We start from the raw sequence: 17494 nt of genomic DNA on the forward strand, positions 1-17494 counted from the left end.
GAGAGGCAGGTATTGATATGGGGGCAGGAAGGAGAAATGGGAAGTGCAGTTTGAGGTGCTGCAGGGACGATCAGATGGACTCGACCCACCAGATCAACATGGGAGAATTCGCACGGAGAGAGAAGACTAGACCCAAGGTGCCATTTGAGAGCCACCTGAATTGATGTGCTTGCTGGAGAAATGGACGTGGAGGAGATTGCTTAGGAGGGAGAGGAACGGTGAAGGCAGACCCTCGGAAGACTGCAATGTTTCGGAGTAAGCTGGGTGAAGAGGAAGTGGCTGCAGCAAATGGAGAATGTTCTATGGAGAAGTTTGATATTAAGGGAGAAAAGATGGGTTGGTCCCACATGTACCAGGGTGAAGGGAAGGTATTTTTAGGATGGGAAACTTTGAACATGTTTATGGACTGAGGGAGTAGAGTTAATGGAAAGTGAGAGATTAAAAATATAGGAGAAAAGATTTAATAGATTAAAGACTAATAGAGAGGGCCTCCTAACAGAAGGGCAGGGAAAAGAACAGAGTCCCCAGTGGTTGTGGGGAGGGGGGTGGACTTTGAGAGGTGGAGGGGCATGTCTGCGTCTAAGCAAGGGTGCGAGTGGAGAGGCAAAGAGAATTTCCAGGTGAAGGGAAGTACATTGAAAAAGTTCATGCAGGTGACCTCAAATATCATCACAGCGTTTGCACAGCAATAACAGCGACTGCTACTGCTTATTGAGTGTTTTCTATGTGCCAGCCTCAGGACTAAGCACTTTACACACTTTGCCTGTATCATCTCATTAATATTCCCAACAATTTTTTGAGGTAGTAACTATTAACCAAAACTCCCATTTTACAGATAAGGAAACTGAGGCTCAGAGTGACAAGTAAACCACTAATCATGTCAAACATGGGATAAGAAACTAGATTGTCATATTCCAAGGGCTCTGTTCTTAAACACTTCATTAAATTGAGTAACTACACACACACATACACACACACAGACCCACACCCACACACACACACCAGCTACCTGGCTCTGGTGGAGCCAGGATCCAAGATCCAGGAGACCTGAGCTGGTTCTGGTTGCTTTAATTTCTCAAAATGCATATTCTGGGTCCCAAGTCCACAACATTTGATCCACAGGTCTGGGGAAGGGCTTGGAAATGTGTGTTTTCTTTATGGTTACATCCTGATGTGATTCTGATACAATGATTGATTCAGTGCTTCACACTTTGAGAAACCCAGAACCAGGGTTATATTATGCTCACTGGCTTCTTTGCTAAATAAAATATTTCTCAGCAAGGTCTAGCTTTTGAGCTTGAAACTGGTTTCTTCTGGGAGTTTGTTGATTCTGGACGATTTGTCTTCTTACCTGGACAATGACGTTGGGGTCAAACTGAGGCAGATGATGGACAAAGACCGTAGACCCTGCTGTCCATGGTTCAAGCAGGGACCCCAAGATAGCCATAATCCAGCCTGGGTCCGACAGGCACCAGAAGACATCAGACATCTTCAGCTGCTGCAATTTCCTGCTAACTCCAAAATACAGTTGCCTCAGCTATGTGATCATGGGGGGATGTGATCAAGGGATGAGGACTCTGGTTTTCAGGGGCAACCCATCTGTGTCTCTCAGACACCTCCCCCTGAGCTGATCCTAATCTCTCCTGCCCCCCTTGGACTAATTCTCTCTCCTCCAGTGTTTTCTGTATCTCAGTGAATGTCATTACTGTCCATGAAACTGTCTAAGGTCAAAATCTGGGAGTCAACCTTGACTTCCTACCTCTTATCTCCCACATCTAGTGAGAAGATCCTGTCTATTCTATCTCCTAAGTCTCAAATGTATTAACTTCTTTCATGTCTCTGGCACCTTGTCCAAGCCACTGCCATCCTGGATTATTCGAAGACCCTCTTACTGGTCTTTCTAACTCCATTTTAACTTTTTCCAGTCCATTCTCCATCTTGCAGGCACAGTGAATCTTCTCAAAATACAAATCTGATCAGGTCTCTCACTTACTAAAAGTCTTTCAATACCTCCCCCTTGTTTTCCTAATAAACTCCAAACTCTACACCAAGGCCCACAAGACCCTGCATGATCCAGGCCCCGCTCACTTTCCCAAATCCTTCCACCTGTCCCTCACCTGACACCCTGAGCACCAGCTATTCCCAAGTCTCTGTGGTTCCATGAATGCTACTTTTTGTATCTTTGTGCCTTTGCGCTTATTTCTCAGGCTGCACAGAATCCTCCCCTTCTTTCCACCCCCATTCTGCCAGGGTTTTGCTACTCAGTTGTTATCATTAGTGCAGATACCTAATGTCCACAAGAAGCCTTCTCTGCCCCAGTCTGGTTAATAAGTTAGCAAATATATAGAACTTGGTTTAGTCTAATTATTACTAGCTGGGGGAGGGGCAGGGCAGAGAAGGTGTTTGGTTTAAAATTGATTAAATGATTAACCCAAGGCTACAGCTTCAGCCTCTATGATTGTTTGTTCTAGGTTAGGGGCAGGGGCTTGGTGTGGCTTGGTTCCAGGTGGGATTTTCCCTAAGAGCTCATGATTGAAAAACTCCAAGTCTGATTTGTCCATAATGGGAGAAAAGAGAGGACCCATCACCTCAGGTCACATTGCTAGAACATTCTGTCTTTTCCCACCAAACCCTGGAACCACTGACAGGGACACAATGGCTTGTCATTTGTGTGGTTTGCAGAGTGCCTGCTGCCTCCACCCTCATTTCCTCCACACCTCCTGTGAAGGTGCTCAGGCAGGACCCAAATGTGCCTCATGTGTCATCCAGAGGCCTCTGTCAGCAAACACTTAGGATTCCCAGCCTTCACCCTGTAGGCCCTCGGGGGTCTGAACCAAAGAGAGCAGAAGGGAGAAACAGGATGGAGTCAATTCTACTCAGACCTCCTTTCCCAACACGCACACACACAGACACTCACACCACCCCAGATCTGTGGCCCAGCCTCTAAGTCGGTGCCCTCTTTCCTACCATGCAGGGAAGCAGGATCGTAAGGCAAGTCCATGACTGTGTTTTGCCATCTTGGGCAAGCCCGTGGTCCCACTGGTGAAGAAGATGACCATTGGGTCCATTGTCTTTGACTTAATACAGGTGTGATCTGGGGATGCTGATCTGCAAAGGGATTCAAAAAAACAGAGAGAAGTCATGTTTCCTGCATCCTCTAGGGAAGCAAAAGTAACAATATGAGGCTTGAGGTTGAAAACCATGGGTTTGTAACACTAGAAGAAAGACTGGTTCTCCCAGTATAAGGCATCAAACGGAGTTTATGAGTGCCGTGGAAAAGAGGACTGACATTTCCTCATTTAAAAAATGGGGACAATAGAGTGGATTATTTTTTAACTGAACAAATACTGAAATGCCACTGACTATTTTTCAGACAATGCTCTAAATGATTTACAAATAAGAGCCCATTCAGTCTTCAGAGCAACCCTGAGAGAGGAGTACTCCTCTTATCAAGCCCATTTTGCTGATGAGGAAATGGAGGCTCAGAGAGGGTAGGTAACTTACCTGAAGACATCTAGCCGGCAAGTGGCACAGCCAGGGTTCAAACCCAGACAGTCTGATCGATGGACTGTGCTCTTTATCACACCGCTAAGCTTGTTTTTCATACAAGCTAGCTTTATAGGAATTTAACTCCATAACTGGTGATGAGGGGTGGGGAAGAGAAAGTCAGGGAGAGTGAGAGTGAAAGAAACACATCCATGCATCTGCCCTGGCGTGAGCTTGAGATGTCAGATAGAACCTGCACTTCCCTCAGTCAGCCTGGAGTCCTGGGTGCTTCTCTTAGACCGGGAGTCTCTTGGGGCGTCTATGATGGTAAACGCCAGCTTTCTATGGTGTTCACTCAAAGAACTGCAAATCATCCCAGTACTGGAGGAAACAACAGCTCCACTATTCTTGCTGAGAAATGGTACCATGCTGACTCTGGGCAATTTAAGGGATTTTTAAAAAGTATTCTTTCTTTAACTATTTCATTTAATTCTCTGAGTTCAGACTCTGGAATAAGATGTGAATTCACCATAATGTTTGCCTTTTGGGATTGAAGTAAAGAGCTTTAAAAACTGAAGGGTTGCCTCAAGAAAGCAGACCGAGTGTGGTTTGTGTGTGTGATATGAGAAGTGCCTGAAGGCTCACAGATTCAGAGTTTTGGTCGCGGAAGTGGTCTTCCTAACCTCCAACACTTCCCTAACTTGTCCTGCAATGTCCCTAAGCGCACCCAGCCCCAGGGAGATGGAAAGTGTTTGCTCCCAAATCTTCCTGCCAGCCACTGCCTCAATTTTCCTTGCAGTTTCCAGTTTCACCTTAAAAATTCATTTTAATCTTTCATCCAACTTCTTCATATATTTATTTCTTATATAAAAGTAATATTTTAGATTTCCCACCTACAAGGAAGATGTAACACAATAACCATCTGACCTTACACATCTCCTTTGCACAGTCCCAGGGTGATTATACTTTAGTGAGAGAAGCACGGAAGTTCAATTTCCTTATATTACAGATAAAGCAACCACAGGCAAGAGAGGAGAAGGAACCAGCCCAGGGTCACACAGCAAGGCAGTGGCATAGCCGGGAAGAGAAGTTTTCTGGCCTTAGACCTGGTGAGCTTCCTACCACTGGCTGCTCGTCTACCAGCACTTGGGAGTGGAGGGCCTTCTCCCGCCATTCATCAGACCAGAAACTCACTCAATCAGTGATCGGAAGTCCAGCCACCCTTTACGGCTGTGGTCAGACACCAGCAACTTGATTTTCAGGGTGGGACACTCAGAAGCCACAGAGTCCACCTCTGGGGCAAGGGTATCAGTGGTTACAATGCCCTTGGCTTTAGACACTTGTAGTCGGTAGAGAATGTCCTTGGCCTTCAGTAGGGTGGTCCCTGGCATGAAGACAATCCCTGGGGATGAGAAAGGAAAAGTTTGTCTCAGTTTCTCTTTCACAACCATGGGCTTCAGGTCTGCATTGTCTGCATAGAAATCCCCTAACCTCTTGCTTGCAAAGTACAGTCTGCAGACCAGCAGCATCAGCACCAACTGATCCACAGAATCTCACACTCCACCTCAAACCTATTGAATCAGAATCTGCATTTTAACAAGATGCCCAAGTGATTCCCATGCACGTTAAAGTGTGAAAATGCTGCCCTCACCTCTCCTACACTAGATGGATCCAGCTGGTAGACAGATGGACCCTACTTTACACAATTTCACATGAGATCTGGGAATACAGGTGCAAGTAGGACAGTATCCCTGACATCAGGACTAGCACATCCCTACCCCTGTCTTTCTCCTCTCACTTCCCTCTCTGTCATTTCCCTGTTGTCATCTTGAATCTCTTCTCTTTCCTTCATTCCTCATATCCAGATTTAACCTCATTGGCCTTTGCACTTTCCTCCCTTCCTTTCCATCTTCCATCACCAACAATTAGGTCAAGCCTTTGTGTGCTCCTATTGGACTCTAATCTCTCCACCAGATGCCCTGCCCTGAATCTTCCAGCCACCCATCTTTCATATTATTACCTGCTTAAGTTCCACAGAGCACTGACTTTTCCCCACCACACTTCTCTGCACTAACACCTGTGCCCTCTCTCCAGGAAAGCACCACACTCTCCATCCTGACATTGAAGGTGCTGCCCACTCTCCACCTTTCTCTCCCACAACTCTAATCTCTATTTCAAAATGGCCATTCTCACCTAGGCTACGCCTGACTCTAAGGCTTTGCATGTGCCATGTCCATTCATGGAATTCCCTGCCTTTGCTTCTACTCCTCTGGAATTCTGCTCATCCCAGGGGGCTCTGCTCATGTCTTGGATTTCCCATGGGCCTCCTCTTAGATCTACAGATGACACAGTTTCTCTATGCTCCCTCTGTTGTTGCTGTTAGTTCTTGATTCCACATGACCTTGATAGATGAACCAACTATTTATTTGTGAGAGAATATGAGTGAGACAGAGAGAGAGAGAGAGAGAAGTATAAGCAGGAGTATGATGGATTGTTATATAAGCATGCATAGAAGAACTGAAGTGATTTTAAAAATCCATGAGTCCCAGACTGATTCTAAATTATATAGCTAAACAGATAGGTATTTAAAAGGGGTAGGGAAATCTCTACAGAAAAATGCTAACTAATAAATGTAGAGGGAATGATATAAATAGAAAATCTTCATATAAAACCACCATAATAATAGTCAATTCAGTCAAGAGTCATCAAATGGATACTCAAACCATAGGGTGAAGGACTGTTGGGGAAAAAGATATTCACACAGTCTCATAAATATTACACCACAGATTACTTATTAATTACAAGGGGAAAAGGTGCCTTTACAAAGATGGATACCACCTCACTAGAGCGATAAAACAATATCACTGGTGATGGGAGAAATCAACTTATATGCCCCCTGATGTGATGCACTGAGAAAGACACAACATCGCTGGTCTACTACTCCTGCTAAAAATGTTTAACCTGAATATAATCATAAATCAAGAGTCAGAAGCACAAATTCTGAGAGACACTCTGTAAAACAACTAGCTTCTGTAAAAGAAAAACAAAAATGTCATTGTCATTCAGAAAAGGCTAGGAAATCATTCTAGATTAGAGACTGAGGAGACATGATAACTAAATGCAGTGCGTGATCCTTGATTAGATTTCAGATTTAAAGAAAAAAAAGGACATATTTATATGTATATATATATATAAAGGACATTATTGGGACAACTGAGGAATTTTGACTATGGATGTATGTCAGGTAACTATATTGTATCAATGTTAGACTTCTTGTATGGTAACTCTATTGTGGTTCTGTGAGGGGAATGTCTTGGATCTTAGCAGATGAATACTCCAGTATTGATGGGTATTTATCTTGTATTTATGGGTGTCACAATGTCTGTAACTGATTCTCAAATGACTCAGTGGGGCAGGGGCCTTAAATATGGTAAAATGCTAACAATTGATGAATCTTTAAAAAAAGTAATAGTGTCTGGACTGTGCAAGTGTGTGTGTGTGTGAATGGGAGAGAATTACGATATTGTGTTTGAGAGTGGATGAGTGTGAGGGAGAGAATGAGTGACAAAGGATAAAAGAATACATGAGGGAGTCTGAGAAAGAGAAAGACTGTGAAGAAGAAAGAAGGTAGGGGAAGAGAAAGCACCTAATATTGCAGGACCAATTGACTCTAGGCCAGCCCTAAGGTCTATTGGGGTCTCTCTGAGTCACTGACCTGTTCGGATGCAGCCCACAGTCACCAGCCACCACTCAGGCACTCGAGGCAGAATCAAGGCTAGATGGTCTCCCTGCTGCAGGCCACAGGTCTGCGTGAAGACGTTGGCTACACGGCGGGTTAAGTCTGTCATCTCTCTGAAACTCCACTTCAGTTCATCCCCTTGGTTATTCACCCACCACAGGGCTGGGTTTGGACTTCTCTTGCCCTCCTGGTCAAGACAGTACACCATGTGTTACTTCCTGCTTCAAAGGAAAAGGGCACTTATTTGGCCAATCCACTGCCATAGTCATATTCCAGTGTGAGCAGAGCTCAGGGAATGAGACACCATGTTAAAGCGTTTAAAGAGCCAAGAGAAGTTAGGAGTGGGTGTGACGCAGCCGAGTTCTTCTGGTCTACCGTAGCCACCTCCTCTCAAGTCACATAAAACCATGAATAGCCTTCATGTCTCCTATTGAAGACTTAAAGCTCCATTCCCCCATGTGTCTGTCTTAGTTCCATATAGACAGTGGATTCCCCTCTATGCCTCAGTTTTCTCATCTATGAAATAGCAACAATAATACTACCTAGAAGGTAGTGAAGTTTAAATGAGTTATTTAAATGAATAAAGTGTATATAACACTGCCTGGCCCAAGTAGGTGCTCAATAAAAATTACTATTGTTATTATTGCTATACAATAAAATAAAAGAGGCTAATTTAGTTCCTGAATATTTGGGGGAATTTATTTTTAAATAAATTACTACTAGAGGTGAAATCAGCAAGAAGGCAGACTAGGAAGCTCCAGGCCCTTGTTCCTTCAGAGAAACACCCAGTAAACAAGAGACCAAAATGGTTTTGTGGGAGCTCTTGAAATAGTCAAGGATCTGCAGCAACCCACAAACGCCCAAACAATAAAAAGCATACTCAAAATGGTAGGACATTTTGTGATGTTTTTGCTCACTCTTGCACCACCCCCTCTCTGATGTGGTGTAGCACGGTCAGGAGGAAGCCACCCAATTCCCAGCCCATCCTTGGGACAGAAGGAAAAGAGTGGAACTTGTTTACGACATTCTGGCTTGTCTGGCGGCTGCCTGAGGGACTGGTTTCTGTCTCGTCTGACTTGGTGCTCAGATGGGAAGGGTGGCATGGTTTGAACATCAGGTTGAAAGTCTGAAAGCAGCGGCAGATGCCAGGGTGTGTGAAGACTGTAGACCCGTAGCCACTTAGAGGCAAGAAACTACAGACAGAGGAATACAATAGAACATCTAAGACTCCAAGAAGAAGCAAGGATGATACTTTTACGGAAATTAAGGTATATAAGATCAGCCATGTGCATGGGAAAATTGGAAAAAAGAACATGCACAGGCCCAGGAAAGAAACATGCCAGAAAAGACCTGAGAAGGCCTTAAGTTTTGACACTGAGAAAATTACTGAAGGTCTTCCCCTGCATGGAGCCAATCTGCACAGACTGAGAGAGGTGGCTGCTGTTTTCAAATGTCCAATTTTCAACAAAAGATCACAAGGCCTATATAGAAATAGGAAAATATAGCCCATTCGAAGGAGCAGAATAAATCTCTAGAAATTGACCCTAAAGACACCCAGGCTCCAGTTACTAGACAAAGACTTTTAAATGACTGTCTTAAATATGCTGAAAGACCTAAAGGGAAACACGAAAAAAGAACTAAAGCAGATCAGGAAACTGATATATGAACAAAATGAGATGATGAACAAAGAGATGGAATTTACAAAAAAGAACCAAATAGAAATTCTGGAGCTGAAAAATACAATAACTAAATTTAAAACCTTGCTAGAGGGGTTCTATATCTGACTCAAATAGGCAGAAGAAAGAATCAGTAAACTTGAAAACAAGTCATTTGAAATTATTGAGTCTGAGGGGCAGAAAGAAAAAAAAATGAATAAAAGTGAATAGAGCCTAAGGGACTTACAGAATAATACCAAGTAGAAAAATATACACATTTTGGGAGTCCTAGAAGAAGAGAGAGGAAAAAAGGGACATAGAGATTATTTGAAGAAATAATGGCTGAAAACTTCCCACATTTCAGTAGAGACATGGATATACACATACAAGTGGCTCAATGAACTCTAAACAGGAAAACCCAAAGAGAGCCACACAGAGACACATTATAATCAAACAACAAAAGCTAAAGACAAAGAGAGACTCCTGAAAGCAGAAATAGAAAAGTGACTCATCATGTATAAGAAATGCTTAATAAGGTTATTAGTGGATTGCAGGCCATAAGGTGGTGGGATGATATATTTAAAGTGCTGAGGGGGGAGAAAACTGTTAACGAAGAATTCTACATCCAGCAAAATTATCCTTCAAAAATGAGGGAGAAATTAGGATATTCCCAGACAAACAAGTTGAGGGAGTTCACTTCCACTAGACTTTCCCTATAAGAAATGCTAATAGGAGTCCTCAGGTTGAAATGAAAGGACAATATAGAGTAACTCAAATATGAAAATATGATAAAAGGAAATGAGAAGAGCATTAAAACATATCACTACAAAAAAATCAACCAAGCACACAGGAAGGCAGTCAAAGAGGGAATAAGGGACAAAAAAAAGCTATGACATCAAGAAAACAATTAACAATATGGCAATAGTAAATCCTTCCTTATCAGTAACTACTTTAAATGTATGTGGACTAAATTTCCCAATCAGAAGACAAATATTGGCAGAATAGATAAAAACAACAGGATCAAACTGTGTGCTGTCTACAAAATGATAGAATATGATAAAAGCAATAAAAAAACTCTCAGAGGTTTTCTTGCAATAAAAAGCTCACAATATAATATCAATTTTAAAAAGCAAAACCATACTTACTTTGTAATCCAAATTTATGTTAGTGATATTAATTAATTCATTCAATATTACCTAATTCTCATTATTTCTAAGGCTAAATGTTTTTAGATGCCATTATGTTCTTAGACCAAAAAGATACAATGGTGAACAAGACACACATATAGAAACATACGTAAACAGTTTTAAATATTTATGGCCAATTTTTGTTTTCTTGTTTAAATCAACTTTCTTATTTTCCCCACATTTTCTATAATGAGCATGCTTTTTTTAAAGATTTCATTTTTTTATTCCCGAAACAAAACATGTTCAGAGTAAAAAATCAGGCAATGCAGAAGCTTATGAACAGAAAAGTTTCTTATAAACAGAAAAATGTCTTCAAATTTCTAAATCACATATTCACTCCCTGAATGTTAACACTGATAATTTTTGGTGTATATTCTTCCAGGGATTTTTTTCCGTATATGTGCAAACATGATCCTACTACCTTTGACTCAGATGATTGGAACAAAAGAGTGTGTTTCATGTATTCATATCTGTGAAAAAATCAGTGCTATGAAAAAAATCTTTGCCCAACAGATTAAAGAATCTTAGCAAGTGTACATGACTGGTGTGCACTGCCCATATAAGGGGAACAGAGCATGGAATGTTCCTGCAGGAGTTTAAAAAATGATGGAAGAGCCGGCGTATCAAGGTAGAAAACAAGTGTTGTTGCTCAGAATTCAGACAGTATTTTAGCCCTTAACTTTCACAGCTCGAAGAAGATATTGCTTAAGTAGTTATGGATTTTTGTGCTAGAGATTAATCTGATAACATGATATTAAGAGAAAGGTGGAAGAAAAAATACAACCCTTAAATGGGATTTGGATTTTAAAGTTTTATGCAGTGAGGTTTGAAATTGAGGGAAATTGAGAAATCATTTTAAAAGATAAAATGTTGAGTAAGCAACTCAGCAATAAAAAGAAACGACCAACTAATACACAAAGCAATATGGATGAATCTCAAAAACATCATGCTGAGTTGCTGAGTAAAAGAAACCAGACACAAAAGGGTGTATCCCGTATTATTTCATTTCCATGAAACCTTAGGAGAGAGAAATGTAATTTCTAGTGACAGCAGATCAGTGGTTGCCTGGGGCTTAGGGTGGGGATGGGTGAGGATTGACCTGGAAAGGACAAAAGGAAACTTTTGAGGTGATAAAAATGTTCTAAAACTCATTAAACTTTACACTTAAAATGTGTGCATTTTATTCTATGTAAGTTATACATCAATATAGTTGATTTAAACAAACAAAAACATACATAGCTACTCCCTGCTAATCTCTAACTAAAATATACTTTGAAGAAGGAAAATTGGAAAGGCTTATCCAATCACTTAGGTGATTCATGAGTGAGAAGATTCTTTCTGAATATTAAAACACATAAGAGTTTTTTGTTTATAGAAAGGGTTTGCCTCAGTATTAATTAAAATGAAATGCAAGTTGAAATTTAGTGATTTCTGTAAATTAATGATAGAATATGATAGACTGAGAGAATTTAAATCCTAATTGACATAGATAAAACACTTTCCTCACAGTGATATAATTCACATTATTTTCTATTGCATTTGGAACACTTACCAACCTCAAGAAATTGCAGAAGTTTAAAATAGAGTATGTTTTCTGACCATAATGGAATTAAGCTAGAAATCAGTAACAACAAGACGATGAGAAACCCACCCAGCCCACCCCAAGTATCTGGAAACTAATCAATACACTTCTATGTAATCTATGGGTCAGAGAAGACTCAAAAAGGCAAATAGAAAATATGTTGAACTGAATGATAATAAAATATGACATATGAAAATTTGTGTAATGCACTTAACAGGAGTGTTTAGTGGGAAATTTATATTTTTAAATGCATGTACTAGAAAAGAAGGACGGCTGAAGAGTAAGCATGTAAGCTTCCATCTCCTGACGCTCAAAAAAGGCCAGCAAATCAAATCAAAGGAAAGTAGAAGAAAAGAAATAGTAAAGATAGGAGCATGCATCAATGAAATGGAAAACAAATACGCAATAGAGAATATCAGTAAAGCAAAGCTTGTTTTGAAAAGATAACAAAATTGGTAAACTCTTAGATAGACTTATCAAGAAAAAAAGAGGAAGTAAACACATTAACAGTATCAGGAACAAAAAGCGTACATTATTACCATTCTTACAGACATTAAAACAGCAATACGAGAAAATTATAAGTAACTTTTTGTCAATAAATCTGACAATTTGGATGAAATGGACAAATCGCTAGAGAAAAAAAAAATACAGCTTGCCAAAGCTGATAGAATCATAATCTTAATAACCTTGTATCCGTTAAAGAAATTAAGCTTTCTTACAATGAAAATATACTAGTATGTTAAGAGTTTGACTTGAAAAACTGATGCTTTTTGTTTTTTTCTAAGAAAATAGTGATAGTTATATGTCAATTACATCTCAATAAAACAACAACAACAAAAGAAAATAGTAATAAACTTTTAAATTCTATCTGAAATGTTTCAGAAGAGCACCTAGAACATTGTAAATGTTCAGTAAATATTTGTTGAATGAATAAATAAAAACAACTCTGGGATATAAATAATGAATGATAAGGACCTTCAGGGTTAAATTAAATCTAAAGATGGGATCAGGCTTTTATTTCTCTGGACAAAGGGAATGATTTGTTTTTCTAAATTGGGCAGTGATCAAATTTTCTGGATGTAGATTATGACCCAAGTTTCATTTTAAATATGGCTACATATAAGAATGACTGTAATTTAACTTACAAAGAAAGTGGTTTAAATGTAATTTAAAATGATAAATGGCATGCTATTTCTTTGTAGATTGTCATTGATGAAAAATGGATGAACTCCTTACAGTCTCACCAAATGACCAATATGTAGTCTGGTATGTCAAACTGGGAGGCACAGTCATAGAGAATCAATTCACATGGATGAACCAGTAATTGATGGACACCCAGACTTTAAAACAATTTACCAAGGAAGATTACTCTAAAGGTCTGGAAGTCAAAACTTTTTGCATTATGTTTAATTGGGAAATAATATGTATTATGCCATTAATATTTAGATAAGTTGGGATAATCTTGTTTTTATACCAGAGGTTGCAAACTCAGAGCCTACAGGGACCAGGAAAGTAAGCCGGGTTACTGGGGCAAGGTTGTGAGAGAGAAGCCTGCCAGGTTCCTCCGGGGCAAACTGGAGAGCCATGCACCTCCCAAGGGGGCAGCAACCATTTAGCTCCACCGATTGCTGCCACATGGGAATGAATGTTTAGTTATTTTGAGATGTGATTTCTACATAAGAAGCCCCAAAGCCCAATTCTGGTTCCTGAACTCTATTGCCTTCTCTGCATGAGGGCTGCCTGTGCCAAAGCTTCCCGTATTTCTCTGTGCATGTTTATAATACATCTGTGAGAAAGTAAACAGCCCTTTGCTAAAATAGAACCAAGTCACAGCCAGGCACCAATGTTGTTTATCTTGTGCTGGTTGTGTTGCTGTTCAGGGTGCTGCATGCATTTAGATTCATTCAACAAATAGTTAATGTGCCAGGCATGTTCTACACTCTGGGGATATAACAGTGAACAAAACAGGAAAAAATTCCACAGCCTCATGCAACTTGGATTCCAGTGCCAATGACACTACGTGTGTAAGAATTACAAAAGATTTAGACTCTTTGTGAATACCATGGAGGAGTCTTTTATGGGATGCTGGGACAAAGTCTAATAGTTTCAGAGGAACATGAAGACCCTGTTAAATTGTATAGGTCCTAGGACTGTTACTAATTATTTATGTAAAATTATGGAATTAAATTCAGGAGCCACAAAACACATCCACTGGCTCAAAGAAACCTAGGCAGACCTGACTACTGGATATTAAGGAATTTGGAATGTTTGGCAGCATATAAATTAATTTCCTTCAGCAAACATTATGGGACAAAGAGCCAGACATTATGTATCAATGATATTCAGCTGGGGGTTTTTTTAAATCTTTGTGGTTAATATATTTTTGACTATATTTCTTGAGCAATGTTTAATGTTAAATTGCATCGAGATTGGCAGGAAGAATTTGCTCATGTCATGATTTTTTGGCAAAACTAACAGAAGTTAACATCCCAAATGCTGTACTCAGCTCTTCTAAGACATAAAGTGGGGAATCACATCATCTAAAGAGGAAAAATGAAGAGTTGTATGTTTTGTTTACTTTTCTATTTCTATTATCTAGAATAATGTTTGGCATATGTGAGGTGCTCACCAAGTCTTAGCTGAATGAATGCAGTATTAAGGAGACAGAATGAATGAATTTGGACATGAATGTGACCTCTCCTGTACAGATTTGGGAGGTTGCTCCAGGAATCAATTGAAGTTGAGTGTAATATCCTAGGAGCCTAGAGTAACATAGGGTTTAATTTCCAAGGACAGTCAGGGGTTATAAGTTGGTGGCCTGAACAAGCAACTGTATTCCACCCATGGACCTATATTGTCTAGCTTATAAGGCATTTTCTTTTGTTTTATAATGAATTCTTTGTCAACACTAAAAAAATAATCAGAAGAGTTCACATAAAATGGTTGGATTTCTAACTTACATTTTATAGGTAAAATGTGTTGAAAAGTGAGTCAAAATAAATTCTGTCAATCTGTTATGTTTTGGGCTGTGTTGTTGGTTAGCCATGGATCAGCTTCTGGGTGATGCTTGTTAAGTTGTAATGGGAGGTCCAGGAAGCCAGAGTGGACTGTGGTGGCATGCCCTCTGGAGGGTCTTTCATAGCAGCAGCAATAAAACCTATGGTGCTTATAATGCAAGTTTCAAAATTAATTTATTCCACAAATGTTTATCAAAGGACTGCTAGGTGTCAGGCACCATGCATCACTAGAAAGACACTGACCATCATCAAGGCAATTGGAAAAGTGGAAACGGACAAATCAGAAGTGTTGTAAGAATGAAAATTAATGGGATGGGGATCCTGGGGTAGGAGAAATTTGGATATATGGAGGAATTGACCATGACTGATAACAATGACACAAAACCCAACAAAGACTGGCATTCTTTGGGGGAATTTACTTGGTGGTTATCTCCATGGGTTGATGCATGAACTAACTAATAAGGACTTTATGAAGAGACATGAGGGAAAAGTGATGGCATCACTTCCTCCTCTCTACCTGCTCCCTCTCCAGCCCATCTCATGATTCAAAAGGTCTTAACCAGATTTCTGGTCTAGACAGTGATGAAAGTCAGTTTATAGTTTGAAGGCAGAGATGTTTTTGCATCATCAGATTGTGAGATGAGGTTAAATACATTCATGCATTGCTTAACCATGAGTATACTGTTCTGAGTTCTGAGAAATGCATCGTTTGGTGATTTCATCATTGTGCAAACATCGTAGAGTATACTTAAACAAGCCTAGATGGTATAGCCTACTATACCCTTGGCTATATGGTACTAGTCTTATGGGACCACTGTCGTATATGCGGTCTGTCATTGACCAAAACATCAGTATGTGGTGCACGACAGTAACGGATTATAGAATCAGACAGCCTGGACCGAAGTTCTGCTCTTTCACTTATTAGGTATGTGATTTTCATAAGTTATTTAAACTCTGGAATCTCAGTTTCCTCATGTGGAAACTGAAGATAATAAAAGTGCTCATCTAATCAGAGTAGTAGATGTAAATTGTTGACATGGCACATAAAAAATGCTCTCCATAACTGAGGGCTCTATTTTCCTTGGGGTCATCATGGAAATTCAGAGGAAGGAAAAAGGAAAAAGTGAGGGGGAAGCCCCCATGAAAGGCTTATAAATGTTGAATACTAACAGATGAATACATGTTCATAGGAAACTTAAAAATTATATCAACTCTGTGACTCATCTCAGGTGAATTCTCTCTTCTGTACAGAGAGAATGTTGGGTGAGTTTTCACACTGTGCACATCACCAGCTGGAACTTAGTACCCGAAACGCCACCCATCGTCTACCCCAAGTCCTAGTGTCACCACTGCTGCTCTCCCAGTCTGTCTCTGGGGCAAAGGCAAACCAAGACCTTGGGTTTTTCTGCAGAGATATGTAACCTCTAGAGGCCACAGGGACTGGTTTCTCTGGCCATACCCTAAAGCTATGTTCCCATAGGTAGTTGATAGGGAGGATGCCAGTTGGACATGCCATCCTCACAGGAAGATGGATGACATGACTTACCTATATGTGTCAGATGCTCATGTGCACAATGAGGTGGTCTGTCCCCTCCCTCTGAGTGTAGCCTGAAGTTAAGCCCAAGTTTGATGAGATGAATTCCAGTTAGACTCACAATCCCATTCGTTGAAGACTAAGAGACTCAGACTAACATTAACTTGTGTGCTTTGTGATTAGAACTTTGTACTTGTTCACAGTTACGGAGCACTGACTGTGTACCTGCCGTCTTTTTTCTTAAATGAGATTATCCTCATTTCACAGATGAAACCACTGAGGTTCAGAGACATCAGACAGTGGCTAGGCTGAGAATTGAACCCCAAAACATAAGTTTTTTCCATGACACTGGTAAGCTGAGGCAGAAGCTGTTCTTGGTTCTCTGCCCTTCAGCTACTAGGAGCAAGACAAGGCCAGTGAGGTCACTCCTGTTCTCACCCCCTCATCACAGATGCCTCCTCACCTTCTCCATTTGAGTCCAGTAGTCCAGTATATCGCTTGCAAAGTTAAATTCCTCGGGTGTATCATGGTCATTCCATCTTGGGGCCTCAGCTCCTGATAAAGGCAAGGAGCGCAGGTGCCAAGGGGCCGGGAGGAAGCCATGGCAGGATTTGCGGACACCCCAGAGGACCCGGAACCTCATCAGCCACTGCATGGTGGGCAGTCCTCAGGAAGCAGCCACAGAATTCTCCAGTCACCACCTGCCTTGGGAAGAGATGGTTAATAGATTGGTCATGGAGCAGGAATTTCCTCCACAAAATGGAGGCACGTTCCTGGTTAATTGCTATAGTTATAGCTTTGTTTCAGCTCACTGGAATTTGGAAGGCACAACTTATTGATTTAGATGGGGATGTCTCTACCCAGCTGAGGAATGACGGGGCAGAAAATGACGGGGAGTAACTCAAGATACTAGATGAGGTTGGTACCTGTTTCTAAGGGTCTTCTCCTTCTCCTTTACCCCCTGAGATTTAAGCTCAGGATGGCAGCCATGTGGACATACCCTTTGTGGTAGAAACTCACAAATTCCATGATATCCTTCCTCTGGAGACCTGTCTTCCCACTGAGTCCAAATGTATGGTTCTCATGGAAGCTGTCATATTTTTAGATGATTCCACCTCCTGTCTAAAGTTGATTGGTCCAGGGTTGAGCAGTCATTCGCCATGATATTTAAATCCAAACTGGGCTAATCATAATCCCTCTCCAAAATTTTTGTGTATGTGCTTGTTACCAAAGAATATATAAGGCAGTATCTCTCTGGTGGAAGCCATAAAATGCACATTTTGGGAAGTGACTG

At 40.7% G+C, this 17494-nt stretch overlaps 1 protein-coding gene across 2 annotated transcripts in view; it reads right to left on the minus strand.

The window, feature by feature from the left end:
• The window catches only part of LOC147913589 (acyl-coenzyme A synthetase ACSM1, mitochondrial-like), a 41731-nt gene extending 24876 nt beyond the window's left edge, over window positions 1–16855 (minus strand). The window contains exons 1-5 of one of the 2 annotated variants that reach the window (XM_087449195.1): window positions 16664–16855; window positions 7202–7412; window positions 4681–4888; window positions 2968–3108; window positions 1352–1511 (exon numbers count right to left, since the gene is read on the minus strand). In XM_087449195.1, coding sequence (XP_087305321.1) covers window positions 1352–1511; window positions 2968–3108; window positions 4681–4888; window positions 7202–7412; window positions 16664–16855 — 912 coding nt within the window. Of the gene's footprint in view, window positions 1–1351; window positions 1512–2967; window positions 3109–4680; window positions 4889–7201; window positions 7413–16663 lie in introns of those variants that run through there. The other variant, XM_087449196.1, reaches the window with a different exon arrangement.
• Window positions 16856–17494: the final 639 nt, after the last annotated feature.

Source organism: Ceratotherium simum, chromosome 26 (assembly GCF_057802395.1).
Source record: "Ceratotherium simum simum isolate JZ-2026a chromosome 26, ASM5780239v1, whole genome shotgun sequence".
In the NCBI taxonomy this organism is placed as follows: Eukaryota; Metazoa; Chordata; class Mammalia; order Perissodactyla; family Rhinocerotidae; genus Ceratotherium; species Ceratotherium simum.